We start from the raw sequence: 16,694 nt of genomic DNA on the forward strand, positions 1-16,694 counted from the left end.
ATATAACCGTAAAATCGACTTAACTTTGTTGAATACTTTAATCGGTACTATCGTCGCATATCTACTAAAGCGACATTGTTCGAAAGTACCCGTATCTGCAGTGGTGTAGCTACCTAGGGGCTAGGCGGGGCAGTGCCCCAGGGCCCTCAAGCTCATGGGGCCCTCGAATCCTTACCAGAAATCTCGATCGAACTGAACTTTTGGAAATTTCTCCCATTTTCAAAATAAATATGACAAGTTGCAGCCCCACTTTAATCATGACAACTCAGTTGAGAAAAATTCAAAAGTTATGCCTAGGAAATTCCCCTAAATTCTTTTTTTTTGAGATTTTCAATAATGTACTAGACACAGTAATATCTCAATTAAATACACGTTTTATTGGTATGAGTGCAGTCTATATGCATATGTGTCATATATTCGATTTTCTAACACCAACAATTTTATTACATGTTGATGAAGCAGCTTTATTTAAAAAATTTATTACAAAAGTAAAAAAAAAATTCCAAAGAAAATATTCAGATATAATAGGCCCTAGTTTTTCACTTCAATTTACTAATGTTTACCACCTAGTTTTATCTCAACTAACTCAATCATGGACTGTTCACCAATTATGTAAGGAAGTAATGAGCAAATATGGAGTGCTAGAATGCGACCTAACGGAAGTATTTACAGCAATGTTATTATTCTTTACAATTCCTGTCACTTCTGCAGCAGCTGAAAGGTGATTTAGCAAATTAAAAATAATAAAAAAATATTTAAGAAATAATAAGGGCCAAACTCGACTCGACATTTATCGCTAATAGCAATAATTGAAAACAAAACCGCATCAAGCCTGGATTTAAACGAAGTCATTGATACTTTTGCGAAAATTAAAGCTAGGAAAAAATTGTAAATATAATTGTTATTTAGTCAGTTGGTAGACCCGACCTTTATAAACCCTTGAATCTTCTCTATTTCGTTTTATTAGCCAAACCTACACCAAGTATTAATTGTAATTTATATTGTTACTGTTTAATATTTTTATTACCTACCCTGCAGTGCACAAAAAAGAGCTTAAGTAGTTAAGCATTTTTAAAGTATTATATCAAATTATATGTATATTTCATATTTTTATTTGATAAAACCTAATCTATTTACATAGCAGTGGGGTCCCATTTTTTAATTTGCCCCAGGGCCCTCGGTTACTTAGCTACACCATTGCGTATCTGGTCAATTTTATATAGATTGTAGATTATGTAGGATTGTTTATTGGTTCCAACTGTGGTTCCAACGGATTTCTGACTTCCGCGATTTTCCCGGATTTTTTTGGTCCGGGCGCCGCGCCGGACTGTTCCGGCCGGAATTTGAAGGAAAACTATATGTATGCAGTACAAATCTTAGTACTGCTCACAAAGATAAAAGAATAATTAACACTTTTTCAACTGTCTTTAATTTTTCTTTTAAAGTAAAGTCTGTCCAGTCTGTCCAACGAGTCGGAGAAGAATATCATCTAAACACAATGACAGAAAATTAAATTTGTCTGTGAATTAAAATGACAGAAGCAACTCTCACCGTCCGTCGCGTCGTCGCGTCGCATGTATTCTCTCGATAGACAAACTTTACAAGCCTTAATATTGTATGGAAACCCTAAAGTTGTTGGATAGATACAAAAATAATAAAAAAATAAAGCAAATACATAGTAATAATAATATGTCTCTAAGTTTTTTAATTAATTCTTTATTGATATTTTTAGGAAGCCCATACGAACATAAATCCATATTTAGCTTCGATTTTGATCGGTGCAGTCCGTTTAGTCATGTCCATCGCCAGTATTTATATTTTAAAAAAGTTCAGAAGAAGGTCGCTGATTTTTGCTAGTACCATTTTAATGGCTATATTTATGTTTATAGCGGGAACGTGGACAAGATGGATAAAAGAAGGTATGTACAACGTAGACTTTTTGTTACTAAATAAAATTAATATTCAAAAATCACAAATAATAAAAATATACTATATTAACCCTGGAATACACGCAGTGTCTTATAATATAAAAATGGACATTACAGGAGTCTCGTAGGGTACTCATTTTTTCGGACAAAATTCAGACGATTTCTAGGTACCATCTTGACCTTTTTTATCGATGAACATCAGATCTGATTAACATAAAAAGAAAATATTATTTTTAATTGGTAATTTAGAGCCACTGGTGAAAATTGAAGAAAATATTCCTCATCGAAAAGAGCCTTTTAACGTTCAAAATACATGTACTAAATTTCATAAAAATATCTGGAGAAGTTCAGATGATAAGAGAAAAAACCATTTTTTTTGGGAAATTTTGACACCCGCTAAGCATTTTAGAACACATTTATACGAGCTTTTTATCTTAAAAATACTTAAAAATACACCCTGTAAAATATCGGACTTTTGTTCAGAAACACCGTGTATATTTATCGGTATAGTTTGTCCAGCGAGAGAGTATACCTTATTGACAGTAACAATCGTTATTGTCATTTTAATTCGCGAGTTATTTTCAAGGGAACTTTTAAACAGATTGCAATAATTATTTAAAATGCATTTTTTTCTTTTTCTTTTAGGCACAACAGAATTGTTATGGGTACCGGTTATAGCACTGTTATTCTATGTAGTTGCAAGTACTATAGGACTGCTCCCCATACCGACTATGCTAATCGCTGAATTTTTCCCATTGGAAATCAGAGGAATTGGATACTCTATTAGTTACAGTATTTTTTGTATACTCATGTTTATAGCTCTACAGACTTACTACACCATGAGCGACTTTTTCGGTGGGGCTAGCAATTTACAGTTATTTTTTGGAGCTATCTGCGTGGGCGGTTGCATATATTCGTACTGTTTTTTGCCGGAAACTTTCGGCATGAAATTAATAGATATCACCGATTATTTTAAAACAAAGTTTATTTATATTGGACATTCTGAAAAGGGAATAAATCAGGAAGAAAATACTGTACGCGATCCGATGTTGGATGGCAATGGAAACAGTGATAAACGTGAAAACGTATAGAGTTAGTTTGTTAAACAGAAAAAACTATTTTTAAGTTATTTTTGTATTAAGACAATAATGTTCCTTTTGTTTGTACTTAAGCTGACTTGATTTAAGTAAGAAAGTTGATTAAATATATATTTCTGTATAAAATAAAAAGATATTTTTTTAATGGTGCTACGACAGGGTGCTACAAATTCGGGGCACGAGCATTGGTATCTCGGAAACCGTAATAGATACGAGGATGGTTAAATTGGGGCAAAGTTGCGCCTTGGGATGTTCACCAAGAGCCATCAAAAAAGTTTTAAAAACTTTAAGGATTGCTGAGTTTTTTGAAAAAAACGGATTTTTTTGAAAATTAATTTTTTTTTGTCGTTACTTTTTAGAAAATCAAAAAACTAACTGCATGTTCTCATAGCAACTTTATTAGGGCTATCTGATAGTATGTTTAGATTTTCAAATTAGCTGATAATTTGTGAGATACAGAAGCCAACCTAATGTTTTTTAAACACGGACCTGCATTTTTTATTTCAGGTTTTGAAAGAAGTCGGTCTCCCAGGTCATCCCAGTCAAAATATTCCTTTTTAGAAGGCAGTTTTTGCACCAAAATCGACGGGTTTTCTTTTTTTCTTTTTGTTTAAGCAGAATAACGAACATCGCAAGAGCTAGCGCGTCTTCTTCGTCCATTTTTACCTACTAAAACCCTTGTATATCTAAAACTATTCAAGTACGCTTTTGTATTGTGTGGAGTCAATGCAAACTTGTACAAGTACAGTTTGACAAATATAGGAAGAGACTTGGGGATAGCACCGGTCGCGCACACGATAGAGAGAGAACGCATTCGGCGGAAGAGATGCAGTTACGCTACGAGAAATCTGATTAAAGTAAATTTGTGGGCTGTCCACTGCGCATCGAGGAGCGTTTCTTATTTTATATTTCTCACGTCTCTAGCTATAGTTGTTAAGTTGTACGCTTGCACAAGTACACTTGTCAAGTATGCATGAACGTCTGTAGCCGCCTTTAATTGATCATTCGAGTCTTTTTTTTTTGAAAAGGAGAAAACGGCTACTGCAGGGTTGTCAGATTGGGCTACTTCAAAAATCATTTTGGGACACATTTTATCTTTCTGCGACTAGTCGCAGATTGGGCGATTCTCAAAAATTTTCTGGGATTTTTTGGGCTACAAAGGAAATATATTTTATGTTGGCTTCTTCTTCTTCGAAAGTTGAAGTGGCCTATTGTTGCTTGGAGCAATTGCATAAACGGCCAAACAAAGTACCTCAACACCGAGACGTATGCCGATGCTTATGATCTTCATCTTAGGCATAAAAAAAACTTTAGCCATAAAATACCTATATCAAAGAGCCAAAGAATCACCCCCTTTCCTATGCCCTCCTATGCCCCTTTCGTTTGTATATGATATTAAGGCACTGCATATTAATCTAAATATGCTGTTCAATGATCATAATATTATATTAACCAAAATTTATTAATTATTTCTCTTTAGTTATTCCATTTCCTTTTACCCCACTTTTCAAAACAGGTTTTTTACTGCTTTCTGGCAAAATCTGCGACTTTGGGCTATATCTTAACACCTGCCTTTTAATAAAGTCACAAAGAAAAAAAAACGATAAAAGAGTAATGTATTATTTTTGATCTGCGATTTTGGGCTATTTTCAAGGTTTGGCAAAATCTGCGACATTGGACTATCTTCAAACTATGGACAGAGATAACTGTTGTCGCTGCTATGGAGTCTAAAAGTTTGAGTTCTGCGACACGCCTCAAATTTCATCTGGCAACCCTGGGTAAACAACCCTTTACGCCAATAATTGGCCAACAACATGCGCCCGCCAAAACCAAACAAAAATCAAGCGCTGGTATTGGAGCGCCAAGCGATGGCCAAGCGCCACGAGCATAAGTGGTCCAAAGCTTTTTTGTTTTTGTATCATGGTCCGAAGACGATCAAACATTTCTAGAAATCGAGATTTCAATTATTAAAGATATAAATTTTTGATAAAATTAGTATAAGTCCGCGACATCTATCTTAGATTTATCGAACAAAAACATACCAATTTATCTCCATTCAGATATCTGTAAATTGAATTTCTGATATATTGGAATTAATAGATAATATATACTGTTTATATTAATGTTTAGAGTAAAAACATATGCACGACTTCACCGGAAAATCAATAGGAAAGCTAATAAATAAAGACACCCTATACGATATAAAAAAAAACATTAGCATGATCTTCCGACACCCTCAACAACCAGCACCACATTTTACAGGTAACTTTACCCCACTCCCAACACAGTAGTTTATCGGATTGTCACACAGGTGACTCTCGCCTAAAACATGGCGGTTATGACGTCACTTGTTCGGCTCCGTAATCGTTACGAAAAGTAGGTACCGGAATCGCCGCACCCACGACCGAAATTTGCGTCGGGAAAATCGGGAAAAACGGTGTGGAATAGTTGCTGAGCGGTACGATCTGCATCTATGGACCCGCTAGTGTAGGAACCTTAATGAATAGTGCACGGATTGATCGAGTACTGTATGCACATCCCTCGATGGATTCGTGATCGAGTGAATACCGTAGGATAGTTTGGAAAAGGCGCGTGAAACAGGAGTTTGGAACAGGAAATTCGTAAGTTCCGTGCCTTAATATCTTTAAGCGATCTAAGTTCTATCGAAGTGGGCCGTGGAAGTTTGCAAAACTCGTCCTGGAAACGTTCATTTGTTAGAAACAAGTTCGTCCAGCAGGTGCAATGACTGTCATGGCGTCCCCTTTCTTGAGAACTGTCATTTTATGATTATTTCACGGTTTTTTTACGTTTTTATCATCAATCACAGGAAATCTAATCGAATATACATAAATATTTGCATTAGTTCATCCAGAAGTAATGTCAATATAGTTCCTTTCCGGACAAGATGTCTGGATTTTGTCATTTTTTTATTATAGGTGTGTCTCAAAAAACTTAATAGTTTGGATGGTGGACTGTTTGGAAGAGTTTGCAATTCATTTTTATCCTTGTTTATATTTTAATAAGTTTGGTGTTGATTAAATTGCCCCCATAATGTTTTTAATTGACTTCTTTTTTTTTGTTTGAGTCTTTTCATAATGTATATGGCGCCTAAAATTTGTTTTTGCAAAATTTATTATGTCCCCTGTAGGGGCTGTAGGTAATTGAGGATTTTTCACTGTTAAATCCGTATTTTTTATTGATTTGTACTATAAATGATTGACAGGTATTCTATTCTTGTAAAAGGTACTTTAGAGATAGTATCATTTATACCTACCTACATATATTACATATTTTAATTTGCTATCATTTATAGGTTTTTGGAATCTAAAACTACTTAAAAAATATTTATAATCTCGAATTGAATATCTAGGTGTTTAAATCAGTCAAGGATTAAGATTTATATGTCACTATTTAAGTGTTTACAAATAAAATACACATAGGTACCTATCTCTAAAAATAAAAAAAAATCACAGATAATGTAATTTTCTAAGTAATATAAGTTTGATTATTTTTTGTTGAAAAACTTTTAATGTTTTTTTGGCAGGTTTTTGTTCGTAAAGGGCCACAAGCAGAATGAATGAACTAGACACTTTGAGACAGGAAGCTGAGGCACTTAAAAATGCCATCAGGGTGAGTTAAATAATTTAAAATTATATTGAAACTATTTTAGTTAGAAAGAAACATGTATGTCTATAAAATTTTAAAAATAAATATTTAAACTATGTACTTAGATTGTTATCAGTAAAGCTTTTTATACCTTTGTACAGGATGTGGCATATTAAAATTATTATTTATAAAATAAACTTGTAGGTATTTTATTATTGTTTGTAGTAGTGCAACAGGATATCATGTTAAAAGCATATGTTTTCCATACATTTATGTCTGATTTCCTGTATTTTTTTTGTGCAATGATTAAAGAATACAAGGACCAGTAACACCAGAAACCATATTGTTACCATTTGATTATTTTTATTAAATTGTGAGGTTTACAAGATTTTAATTAGTACTGACTGTTAGTGTGATTTATTAGACTTATTTAGTAATGAATAATTTTTTTATTTATATTTTTGATTAAAGTTTCCTCTACGCCTATGGTGGATGCCGCTTTTTTAGATGATTTTATTTAAATTATTTAAAGAAAAATGTATTAAAACTTTCACAAAAAAGGTACAGAAATAGTATGGAATTGTGCTCAATATGTAGCCCATATCAGAAAAATAATTATCAAATTCAAAAAAAAATCTAAAAAGGTTGAGTGAAACATAATGAAACATAATTCACCATTGTAATAAAGTTTATTTAAAGTTCACTACACACAAAAAACTATTAAAAATCGCTATCATAGTACCTGGTGTCACCTCCGTTTTTTGACGAAAAAAATTACATCCTTGTAATTTAAAATCACAGAATTTTCTTTAGTATTCTTTAGCCACTGCCTATGCCTGATTTCCTGTAATGTTTGTATTTTTAATTTATATTTCCCGCAATTTTCTACTAATTTTTTCGAATATTTACAGGACGCTCGCAAGGCAGCGGCGGATACGAATCTGGCCACTGCCACGGCCTCCCTTGAACCCATCGGCAGGGTACAAATGAGGACACGTCGCACCCTCAGGGGTCATCTAGCTAAAATCTACGCCATGCACTGGGGTTCGGACAGTAGGAACCTCGTGTCCGCCTCGCAGGACGGCAAACTTATTGTATGGGACAGTCACACAACCAACAAGGTTCGTTTTCTGTCATATAGATATAGAGAAACCAGTAAAAGTAGGCCTGCAAGTCATAAAACTTGTTAATTTGCTTAAGGTTTGCATTTTTTATTGAAAACATATAATTTTTCAGCCGAAAATAAGTTTATAAACTGGGAGCACAATCTCACAAAAAGTGGAGACTATTTTTAATCAATCAGGGCTCTTCTAATCAATCAGAAAGATTTTTCATTGAGAAAACTTGCTAATAACTTCATTTAATTTGAATTTCTTTGTGTAATAATCATAGACAAAGTAAAAATGTGGATATAAAAAATATTTCTATATATCTATGTATATGTGCCTAAAACTGAAGTAAACAATCGCTGTCAAAATTACCCATTTTATTTGACACTTCTTGTCAGAAAAGTCAGAGTAAAAATGGCAGTAAAACCTTATGATCTAGTAGTAAAACACACTGCAACATGTATTTGTCAAGTATTTTGATGACACGCGCGCCGACTTATATTGGTTGTACTATGCGTATATAGGGTGTCCTAAAAATAATAATAAATAATTTTAGGTCCACGCCATTCCTCTTAGATCATCGTGGGTAATGACCTGTGCATACGCACCTTCAGGATCATACGTAGCCTGTGGAGGTTTAGATAACATTTGCTCGATATATAGCCTCAAAACTAGAGAAGGTAAATCGAAGATATTTTTATATTATATTTCTAAAATTAATTAATGTAATTTTTTTAAGGCAATGTGAGAGTCAGTCGGGAATTACCGGGTCATACCGGTTACCTATCCTGTTGCCGGTTCCTGGACGATAACCAAATTGTGACCAGTTCAGGAGACATGTCCTGCGCATTGTGGGACATTGAAACCGGTCAGCAAGTTACCAGTTTTCTTGGACACACTGGGGACGTTATGTCTCTGTCACTAGCACCAGATATGCGTACTTTTGTATCAGGTAAATACCCGTGTAATAAAAAAAGGCGTCAAAGACGGCTGAGGGACTGACGAGCGATGATAGACGTCATTTACGCTAAAAATTGACAAACTTGTTTAAAAAATGATAGAAGTTTAAAACTTGCTTGACCTCGACGAAATTATCATCGATTGTCGTTCCGCAGCCTTCTATGACGCTGTTTTTTTTTAGATCTTGGTATTTAAGTCTGTGAGAAGTTAGACTATGAAATCTGATGTAAGGATAGATGTAAAAATGGTTCGTTAATTTTTTAGGTGCGTGCGATGCCTCCGCAAAATTATGGGACATTAGGGAAGGCATGTGCAAACAGACGTTCCCTGGACACGAGTCCGACATCAACGCAGTGACGTTCTTCCCTAACGGGTTCGCTTTTGCGACGGGTAGCGACGATGCCACTTGCCGTCTCTTTGACATTAGGTAAGATATACCGAGTTACTAAAAAAACTGTATATTAACGTTAATTTGAGGTTAATTTACTATAGTAAAAAATGTACTAAACCTAGTACAAAAAAATTAGGTAATCACATCCCTTGGATTAACAGGTATGTGCAGGTCGACCTTAAACCGCATTATCTCTTTTGAATCCGATTCTAATCAGGGATATGTGCTGGTCATTTTATGCTATAGACATATCAGTATATTATATTAATGTTCTTTTTTTCTGTGATTTTCAGGGCTGACCAAGAGTTGGCGATGTACAGCCACGACAACATAATCTGTGGTATCACTAGCGTAGCGTTCAGTAAATCTGGCCGATTGCTGTTGGCCGGTTACGACGATTTTAACTGTAACGTGTGGGATTCCATGAAAACAGAAAGAGCCGGTAAGTTATCTACTATCGAAATAAAACGGCGTCGAGTCCGCTTTGAAATGACAAAATTGTACGTTTCCCATTTGTAATTCTACATATAAAACGACAACGATCTTCGGTTTCTTTGTCGTTACTCTGTATAGATTGACGATCTATCATGTCAATGTCAAAGACAGTGACATTGACAGTTAACATTTAATCTACTAAAAATACTATTTATTTAAAGATTTTCTATATAGTGGCTCTAGTATATTATAATTCGCCATGTATCTATTATTGAAAATTAATTATCTATTATTATTAATAATAGATAATTACTATATTGATCTGTTGTTGATTGATTAATAATAGATAATTACTATATTGATCTGTATATAATTCAATATTGATCTGTTGGAGCACAACACTGTTAGCCAGGAATATCTGAGTAACTTTCTGGAGGATGGCTATATGCCTTGTTTCCAGGGAGTAACAAGGCCAGCAGAATGTAATCAGGAAGGAACCTGCATTGATAATTTTTTCTTTAAAACAAACACTATAGCATATAAAGCAATTAAAATTACTCAAACTTTTACAGATCATTATCCACTATTTGTTAATATAGATACAACTCTAATGAATAAAGAAAGTAATTATAACCCAAATAGAATAAATTATAAAAAACTTAAAAATGTAGCTAATAAAATAAATTGGAATAATTTTTTGTTGGAAGATCCTAATGTGAGCATTGACTTAATAATTGAAAATATACAAAATTGTATATGTAAATCAAAAGAAAGTAAAAAAACAAATAAAAATGGCAAAAAATTGCCTAGAAAAAATTGGATTACAAAAGGAATAATAATATCATGCAATAAAAAAGAACATCTTTACAACTTGTGGAAACTAGATAAAAAAAATGAACAACTAAAAAAAGATTATAAAACTTACATAAAAATACTTGATAAAGTTATAAAAGATGCTAAAGTTAAACATGAAAAAAAACTGGTTGAAGCAAATTGTAATAATCCAAAAAATCTCTGGAAAATAATAAATAATAAAATAGGAAAAAGAAAAAAAGAAAATAACAAAATAGAACATATTATAGATGACAATAATACAAAAATAACAAACGCGGAACACATAGCTGAAGCTATGAATGGTTATTTCAGTGAGATCGGTGACATATTAAGTAAAAAAATTCAAAAATTCTCAGATGAAAAAATAAATCTTCCACCAATGAATCCAAAAACTATTTTTCTTAAACCAACTAGCACAGACGAAATTAAAACAATAATAAATAATTTAAAAAATAAATCGGGTGGGGTAGATAATATCCATGCTACTACACTAAAAGTGTTGTCTGAGAATATTGCAGAACCATTAATGCATGTTTTTAATAAATGCATTGAATTTTCTTTTTGGCCGGATTCCTTGAAAAGTGCAGAAATAGTTCCCATATATAAGGCAAATGAGAAAAATAAAACACATAATTATAGGCCCATCTCTTTAATTTCAAACATTGCAAAAATTCTTGAAAAAATAATCCATAGTAGGTTATATAACTTTATAATAAATAACAAAATAATCTCAGAGAATCAATATGGTTTTCTTAAGAATATGGGAACTAGAGATGCATTTTCAAACATAACGAATATAGTTTATAATAATCTGGATAAAGGAATCCCAATAATTGTAGCTTTCCTAGATTTGGCTAAAGCTTTTGACACGGTCAATCACAGGTTGCTATTAGATAAATTATATCAGTATGGGATAAGGGGAAGTGCACATAGATTGTTAAATAGTTATCTAAACAACAGAAAACAGAGAGTTAAAGTCAATCATACTATAAGTTCTTATCGAGAGGTAAAAGTAGGAGTTCCACAAGGTACAATACTTGGACCCCTTTTGTTTATAATTTATGTGAATGACATCTTGGAGTCTTTATCAAAAAATACAATAATGTCATATGCAGATGACACAGCAGTTATTTCTGCAGCAAAAACTTGGGAGGAAACAATAAAAAACATGAATCTTTATTTGGAGAAAATTTCAAGATTGTTAGCATTGAATAAGTTGTCATTGAATATAGATAAAACTGTTTTTATCACCTTTGGAAATTACTGTGATAGTGTGCCAGACCGGGTAGAAATAAAAATTAATAATAAGTGCCTAAAACGTGTAAATAGTTATAAATATTTGGGCGTAATTTTTGATTATAGACTTAGCTGGGCTGAGCACATAAATCATGTTATAGGCAAAACAAAATACTTAACAATAATTTTTTATAAACTAAAACAAATTATGACCACTAAAACACTAATGTTAATTTACTATGCTTTTTTCCATAGTGTTGTAAGCTATGGAATTATAGCATGGGGAGGTGCTTATATGAATAACTTGAATGTTGTGAATAATCTACAGAAAAAATTAATAAAAATGATCAGTAAAAACACTTTATTTACAACAAACTTACCACTTAATTTAGAACAACTTTTTTCTTTAGAATCTTTAATTTATCACTACAATAGTCTTAAAACAATATATTTACAATCAGAAAGTATAACAAGAAACAAAAGTATACCGTTACCCAAAATGATTAAAAGAGTAAGCAATAAAAATAATTATAATTTAGCAATAAAATTATATAATAGGTTACCAAATGAGTTAAAATCACTAACAGCATCAAAACATAATATTAAAACTAAAATAAAAAATTGGGTTAGAATTAATGTTTGATTTAAAAGATAATTATGTTATAGAATTTTTTTTTATGGTTTTTATGGTTCATGAGTCATATAACAAGTGAATACAGCAATCCCGCTGTTATCATTTGTAGTCATGTTTGGCACACTAGGTTAGGTTAGTATTAATTATTGTTGTTATGTATTAGTAGTTTGTTAATTATTATATAGGTACATCCAGCCCTACACACAGATAATTTATTTATCTCTGTAGGAGTTACAATGTAGTATTATTATTTTGTAATTTTTGTTTCTGGAAATAAATTATTATTATTATTATTAATCTATTATTAAAAAAGTGTAAGAATCTCACAGCTTTGGCAAGACCAAGGCCCTTCAAGACTAAACATGCTTTCAAGACTCTTGCAATTTTTTTTTCACGTTTAAATGACATAAGAAATTATTTATTAATCTAAACTTATTTTAATTTATTACGATTTTTTTTCTCGACTTTTACATAAAATTTTTAAAACTTGTTAATTTTTATTCGGCACCTTCGCCATTTCGTCATAAAGAAATTACATAAAATCAATGCTAATATTGCTGATATAAAATACTCAGTTTACAGTCCTTTTTTTAACGACAAGAACATAAATGTCAGTGGATTATATACAGAATGTTTAAAAAAAACAGTTTATAATTTTTTTTCGGTCTAGTTTAGATAAAAAAGTTTCTTTTTAAGTTAAAGCATTTCAGTGACAGTTTTGACAGTTTCTATTATTTGTTTTAGGTATCCTGGCCGGCCACGATAACCGAGTGAGCTGTTTAGGAGTGACAGAGAACGGAATGGCGGTCGGAACGGGTTCCTGGGACAGTTTTCTGCGCATTTGGAACTAAAAAGCAGAGAAAAACCCTAAAAAATGAACACAAAGGCAAAATTTCCGTTACAATCTCACCTACATCACGCCGCAGTGATTTTTTCATTTATTTTTTACATTTCTGTTTCATTTTGTTCACACAAAAAAACATTTTTGCCATATATATCGACACAGGAAAAATTAAAAACGATAAATATTGCATTTTTACTACTATAACTTTATTATATTGTAACTATATATTTTGTAAGGCTCCCTATCTCCTCTATATATTACGTGTATAGTATTTTTTATTTAATTTTCTTTTTTTTTTCGATTTTGTAACGCTCCCAGACCCCCGCCTGTGCTTAGAAAAATTAAAAAAAATATTTTTGTAGATTTTTTTTCGCTCTACATTATTATAAATATAATTGTAAGGTTAGGTTTTTAAGTTATTATTATTATTATTATTGTTTCTTTGTGATTATTTTTCCAAAAAAAAACGATGCTTATAGGCCTGTACGTGTTTGTATATTAGTGACATTATTTATTTAAGTGTTTAAAACAAAATGTTTAGAATTAAATAAAAAGGCGATATGATTTATTTTGGTTGTATTTATTTTTTTTTTCTATTTGAATCACTCTGTAGTGATGTGGGTGAGACAAAGTAACTAAGAATTATTTTGTTTTGCGTCGAACTGTATATCAGAAAAATCTTTTTTTTTTCTTCGGTTTTTGTCATAGTACAAACAAAAAAAAATCATCTAAAGAAAAGACCAAATAGGTTTATGCAACAGAACGTTGATTTTTTTCTTAAAACTAAAGTTCGAATATACGGGGTGTTCCTCAATAAGTGTCAGGGAGTGATTTTTCAAGTATTTTTACATAGAAACACGCGTCGTGCATTGAGAATCAACATTGGATGCATTGATTAGAAATAACCTGTATTCATTATGAAAAAGAGCTCTTTTTCAACTTTAGACACCCTGTTTGACAAAATATTAATTGAACACTTATTCAGAAACATCCTGTATTTAAAACAAAAAAAACAGAATTTTCTGTTTGTACTAATCTTGTGGAATACGATGTTGCCATTACGTGAAAACGATGTTGCTATTACGTGCATTTCTCCATAAATTAGATTAGTATGAAATTATTGGCTTTCGATCTGTTTCAAATTAGCTATGGTCTGTTTCACGAAAGATGTCTATAGAATAGTGTTAATTCAAGGGATGGTATTACCTTAAAAATTGTATTAGATTTAGTACATTTTTTAATAATTCATGTTAGAAATGTACTGAACCTAATCCAAAAATTTACCGTGTCATCTCTCGTGAACCTGATTCTAGTCGAAAAGGATAACCAGAGATAAGTGGTGGTTATTTTGTGCCATAGATATAGGCGCTTGTTACTATTGAAAGTAAAAAACTGACCAACAAAAATTCGGCAGAACGACTTCTAAACATATAAACAAAAAATAAAACGTGTAATACTGCCGCGCCATTTTGAAAAAAAAACACTGGCGTCTATGCGTATTTAAATAAAATTTAATTATTGTAAGAGAACCACTTTTCAAACTCTTTTTTTATCGAATAATAATGCATTTTGTTATTTTATCTATAGCTATTGACAGAGAGGATACGTTTTTTTTACGTGACATTAAATTTTATATTGGAGACTTGGAACAAAAATATTATCAGAAGATGTACTTTTCGATATCCCCCGTATTTTTTCTTCAATAATTGATGAAACGTCCTAACATATAGTCTCCAGTATAAAGAAATACCATGCGATCGAAAAAAAGGTGTCATAATTGGCTTAGAAATGGAAATCATTTTCTATCGTCGTTTCTAAGCTAATTTGCCGTCGTTCTTTTTCGATCGCACGGTATATGTATACAGGGTTATTTAAATATGTATCCAACCATCAGGAAGTGAATTTTTGAATGATTTTAAGGCTTAAAATCATACAAAAAGGTCGCTCATGTTTGGCTGATGTGTACCTAAATAACACCCTGTGTATTGTATGTAATTTAAAAAGTCTGTGGGTATAAAACAGTGGGTAACATATCCTACAAGTACTATAGCTTTTTGCTTAAAAAATACCGAATTTTGCGTTATATTTTCGATCCAATAAACTGTCAAAACTACACAAATACACGGTCTTTTTTACATAGCACACTCGATTTTTTTTAAAAATAAAGTGTAACTCTATATAGAAGCTCTTTTTTATATGTACGTAAAAGTAAGATAAACCTTTTTTTATTTTTGTTTTCAACTTTATCCCAAAATTTTACTAATATAAAAGGCAGCTTCTCGAAAAAAAAAACATCCCCTTAAAATGTAAGTGTATAATTTTTTAAAACTACTTAATATATAGGACGATAAGGAAAACCAAGTATGTTAAGTATGTACATGTATATATGAGTAAAAGCAAAACAAGGGTTGGGAACATGGATGGGTTTTGTACTGTAAGAATTCGAGAATAACAAATACGAAATTGGTTGGTGGTTTTAAAATTAATGTAATTCGTTTGAATTTGACATTCTCGACGAGAAAATCAACCAAGTTCAACCGATTTCAACCGAATTTTGGGCTCAAAAACCATTGATCGATCCTGTATTGACAGTACCCTTTTTTCTAGGTACTGTTCTCGATTTTTCGAACCACCCCGGTACTATATCAAGCAAATCGTTTTTTCCACACTACGAAAACAAACTATACGTTGTTTTTTTAGAGCGGACGACCCCTATGAGCTTTGTGAATGTGTGTTTTTTATAAACTTAGGAAACAAAAATTGTCCCACAAGAACAAAAACATTAATATTAACGTCTGACCTACTAAACGCTGTTTTTTCGATATATTTGAGCACAAATAATGCATGTAGCTATATATATACTTTCTTTTGTCCCCTGTACACAGAACGTTTCCTTGAAACGATGCGTTTTAATACGTTTTTGAGGCTCTCCCGAAATATGTACTGTAAGATCGAAAAAAACGGAATCAAGGTAGGCTGAGGAATGACAGTCGATAATAATTTTGGCGAGGTCAAGCCCTAGACATAATCTACTTGATCCGTAGTCTTTAATTGTTTAATAGCTCTTACTTCTATCATTTTTTAATCTTTTTATACTTAGAGTTAATTTTTGACTAGTTTTATGTCATTTTTTAGTAGTAGAGATTGACCTCAACAAAATTATCATCGATTGTCGTTCCCTAGCCGTCTATGACGCCGGTTTTCTTTCGACCATACGATATATACGCGGTTGTTGTCAAAAAATCACACAAAACAGTATAATGCTGACCAAATAAGTATGTCAGAAAAAAAGAAACATACCAAAAGTACCTACCATATTAATACCAGATAACAATTTAAAAATAATACGGTGACCGAAATGTCAAAAATATATATAGGGAGTTGAAATAATAAGGCGTATAAGGAACAGCACGAAAATAGGCAAGAATTTAAGACTAATGCCTTTTTGTTTTTCGTTATGTTGTGCTCTTTCTATATATTTGTTTATAATATCATTAAATTTAAGGAGATATAATTATAAACGCGTTATTTTAAGACCTATAAAAGGTTTTAAAGTAAAGCCGCGGTAATTTTTCAGGAACTATGTAGGTTTTAGAATTATATTGTCTTTTTTTATTGTT

The 16,694-nt window shown here is 32.0% G+C and overlaps 2 protein-coding genes across 6 annotated transcripts in view; both read left to right on the top strand.

Moving 5' to 3' along the window:
- The window catches only part of LOC115883186 (facilitated trehalose transporter Tret1-like), an 18,489-nt gene extending 15,332 nt beyond the window's left edge, over window positions 1-3,157 (top strand). For all 5 annotated transcript variants that reach the window (XM_030901498.1, XM_030901496.1, XM_030901497.1 and 2 more), the window contains 2 exons: window positions 1,733-1,919; window positions 2,574-3,157. In XM_030901498.1, coding sequence (XP_030757358.1) covers window positions 1,733-1,919; window positions 2,574-3,019 — 633 coding nt within the window. In that variant the 3' untranslated portion in view covers window positions 3,020-3,157. The remainder of the gene's footprint in view (window positions 1-1,732; window positions 1,920-2,573) is intronic.
- Window positions 3,158-5,326: 2,169 nt separating this feature from the next.
- Window positions 5,327-16,391, top strand: LOC115883211 (guanine nucleotide-binding protein subunit beta-1). The gene is made up of 8 exons (XM_030901534.1): window positions 5,327-5,646; window positions 6,570-6,655; window positions 7,543-7,752; window positions 8,297-8,420; window positions 8,480-8,692; window positions 8,965-9,127; window positions 9,385-9,533; window positions 12,975-16,391. Exons 2-8 carry the CDS (start codon window positions 6,599-6,601, stop codon window positions 13,079-13,081), a joined length of 1,023 nt encoding a protein of 340 aa, XP_030757394.1. The 5' UTR covers window positions 5,327-5,646; window positions 6,570-6,598; the 3' UTR covers window positions 13,082-16,391.
- Window positions 16,392-16,694: the final 303 nt, after the last annotated feature.

Source organism: Sitophilus oryzae, unplaced genomic scaffold (genome assembly GCF_002938485.1).
Source record: "Sitophilus oryzae breed Bouriz unplaced genomic scaffold, Soryzae_2.0 scaffold_1828_pilon_pilon, whole genome shotgun sequence".
Classification (NCBI taxonomy): domain Eukaryota; kingdom Metazoa; phylum Arthropoda; class Insecta; order Coleoptera; family Curculionidae; genus Sitophilus; species Sitophilus oryzae.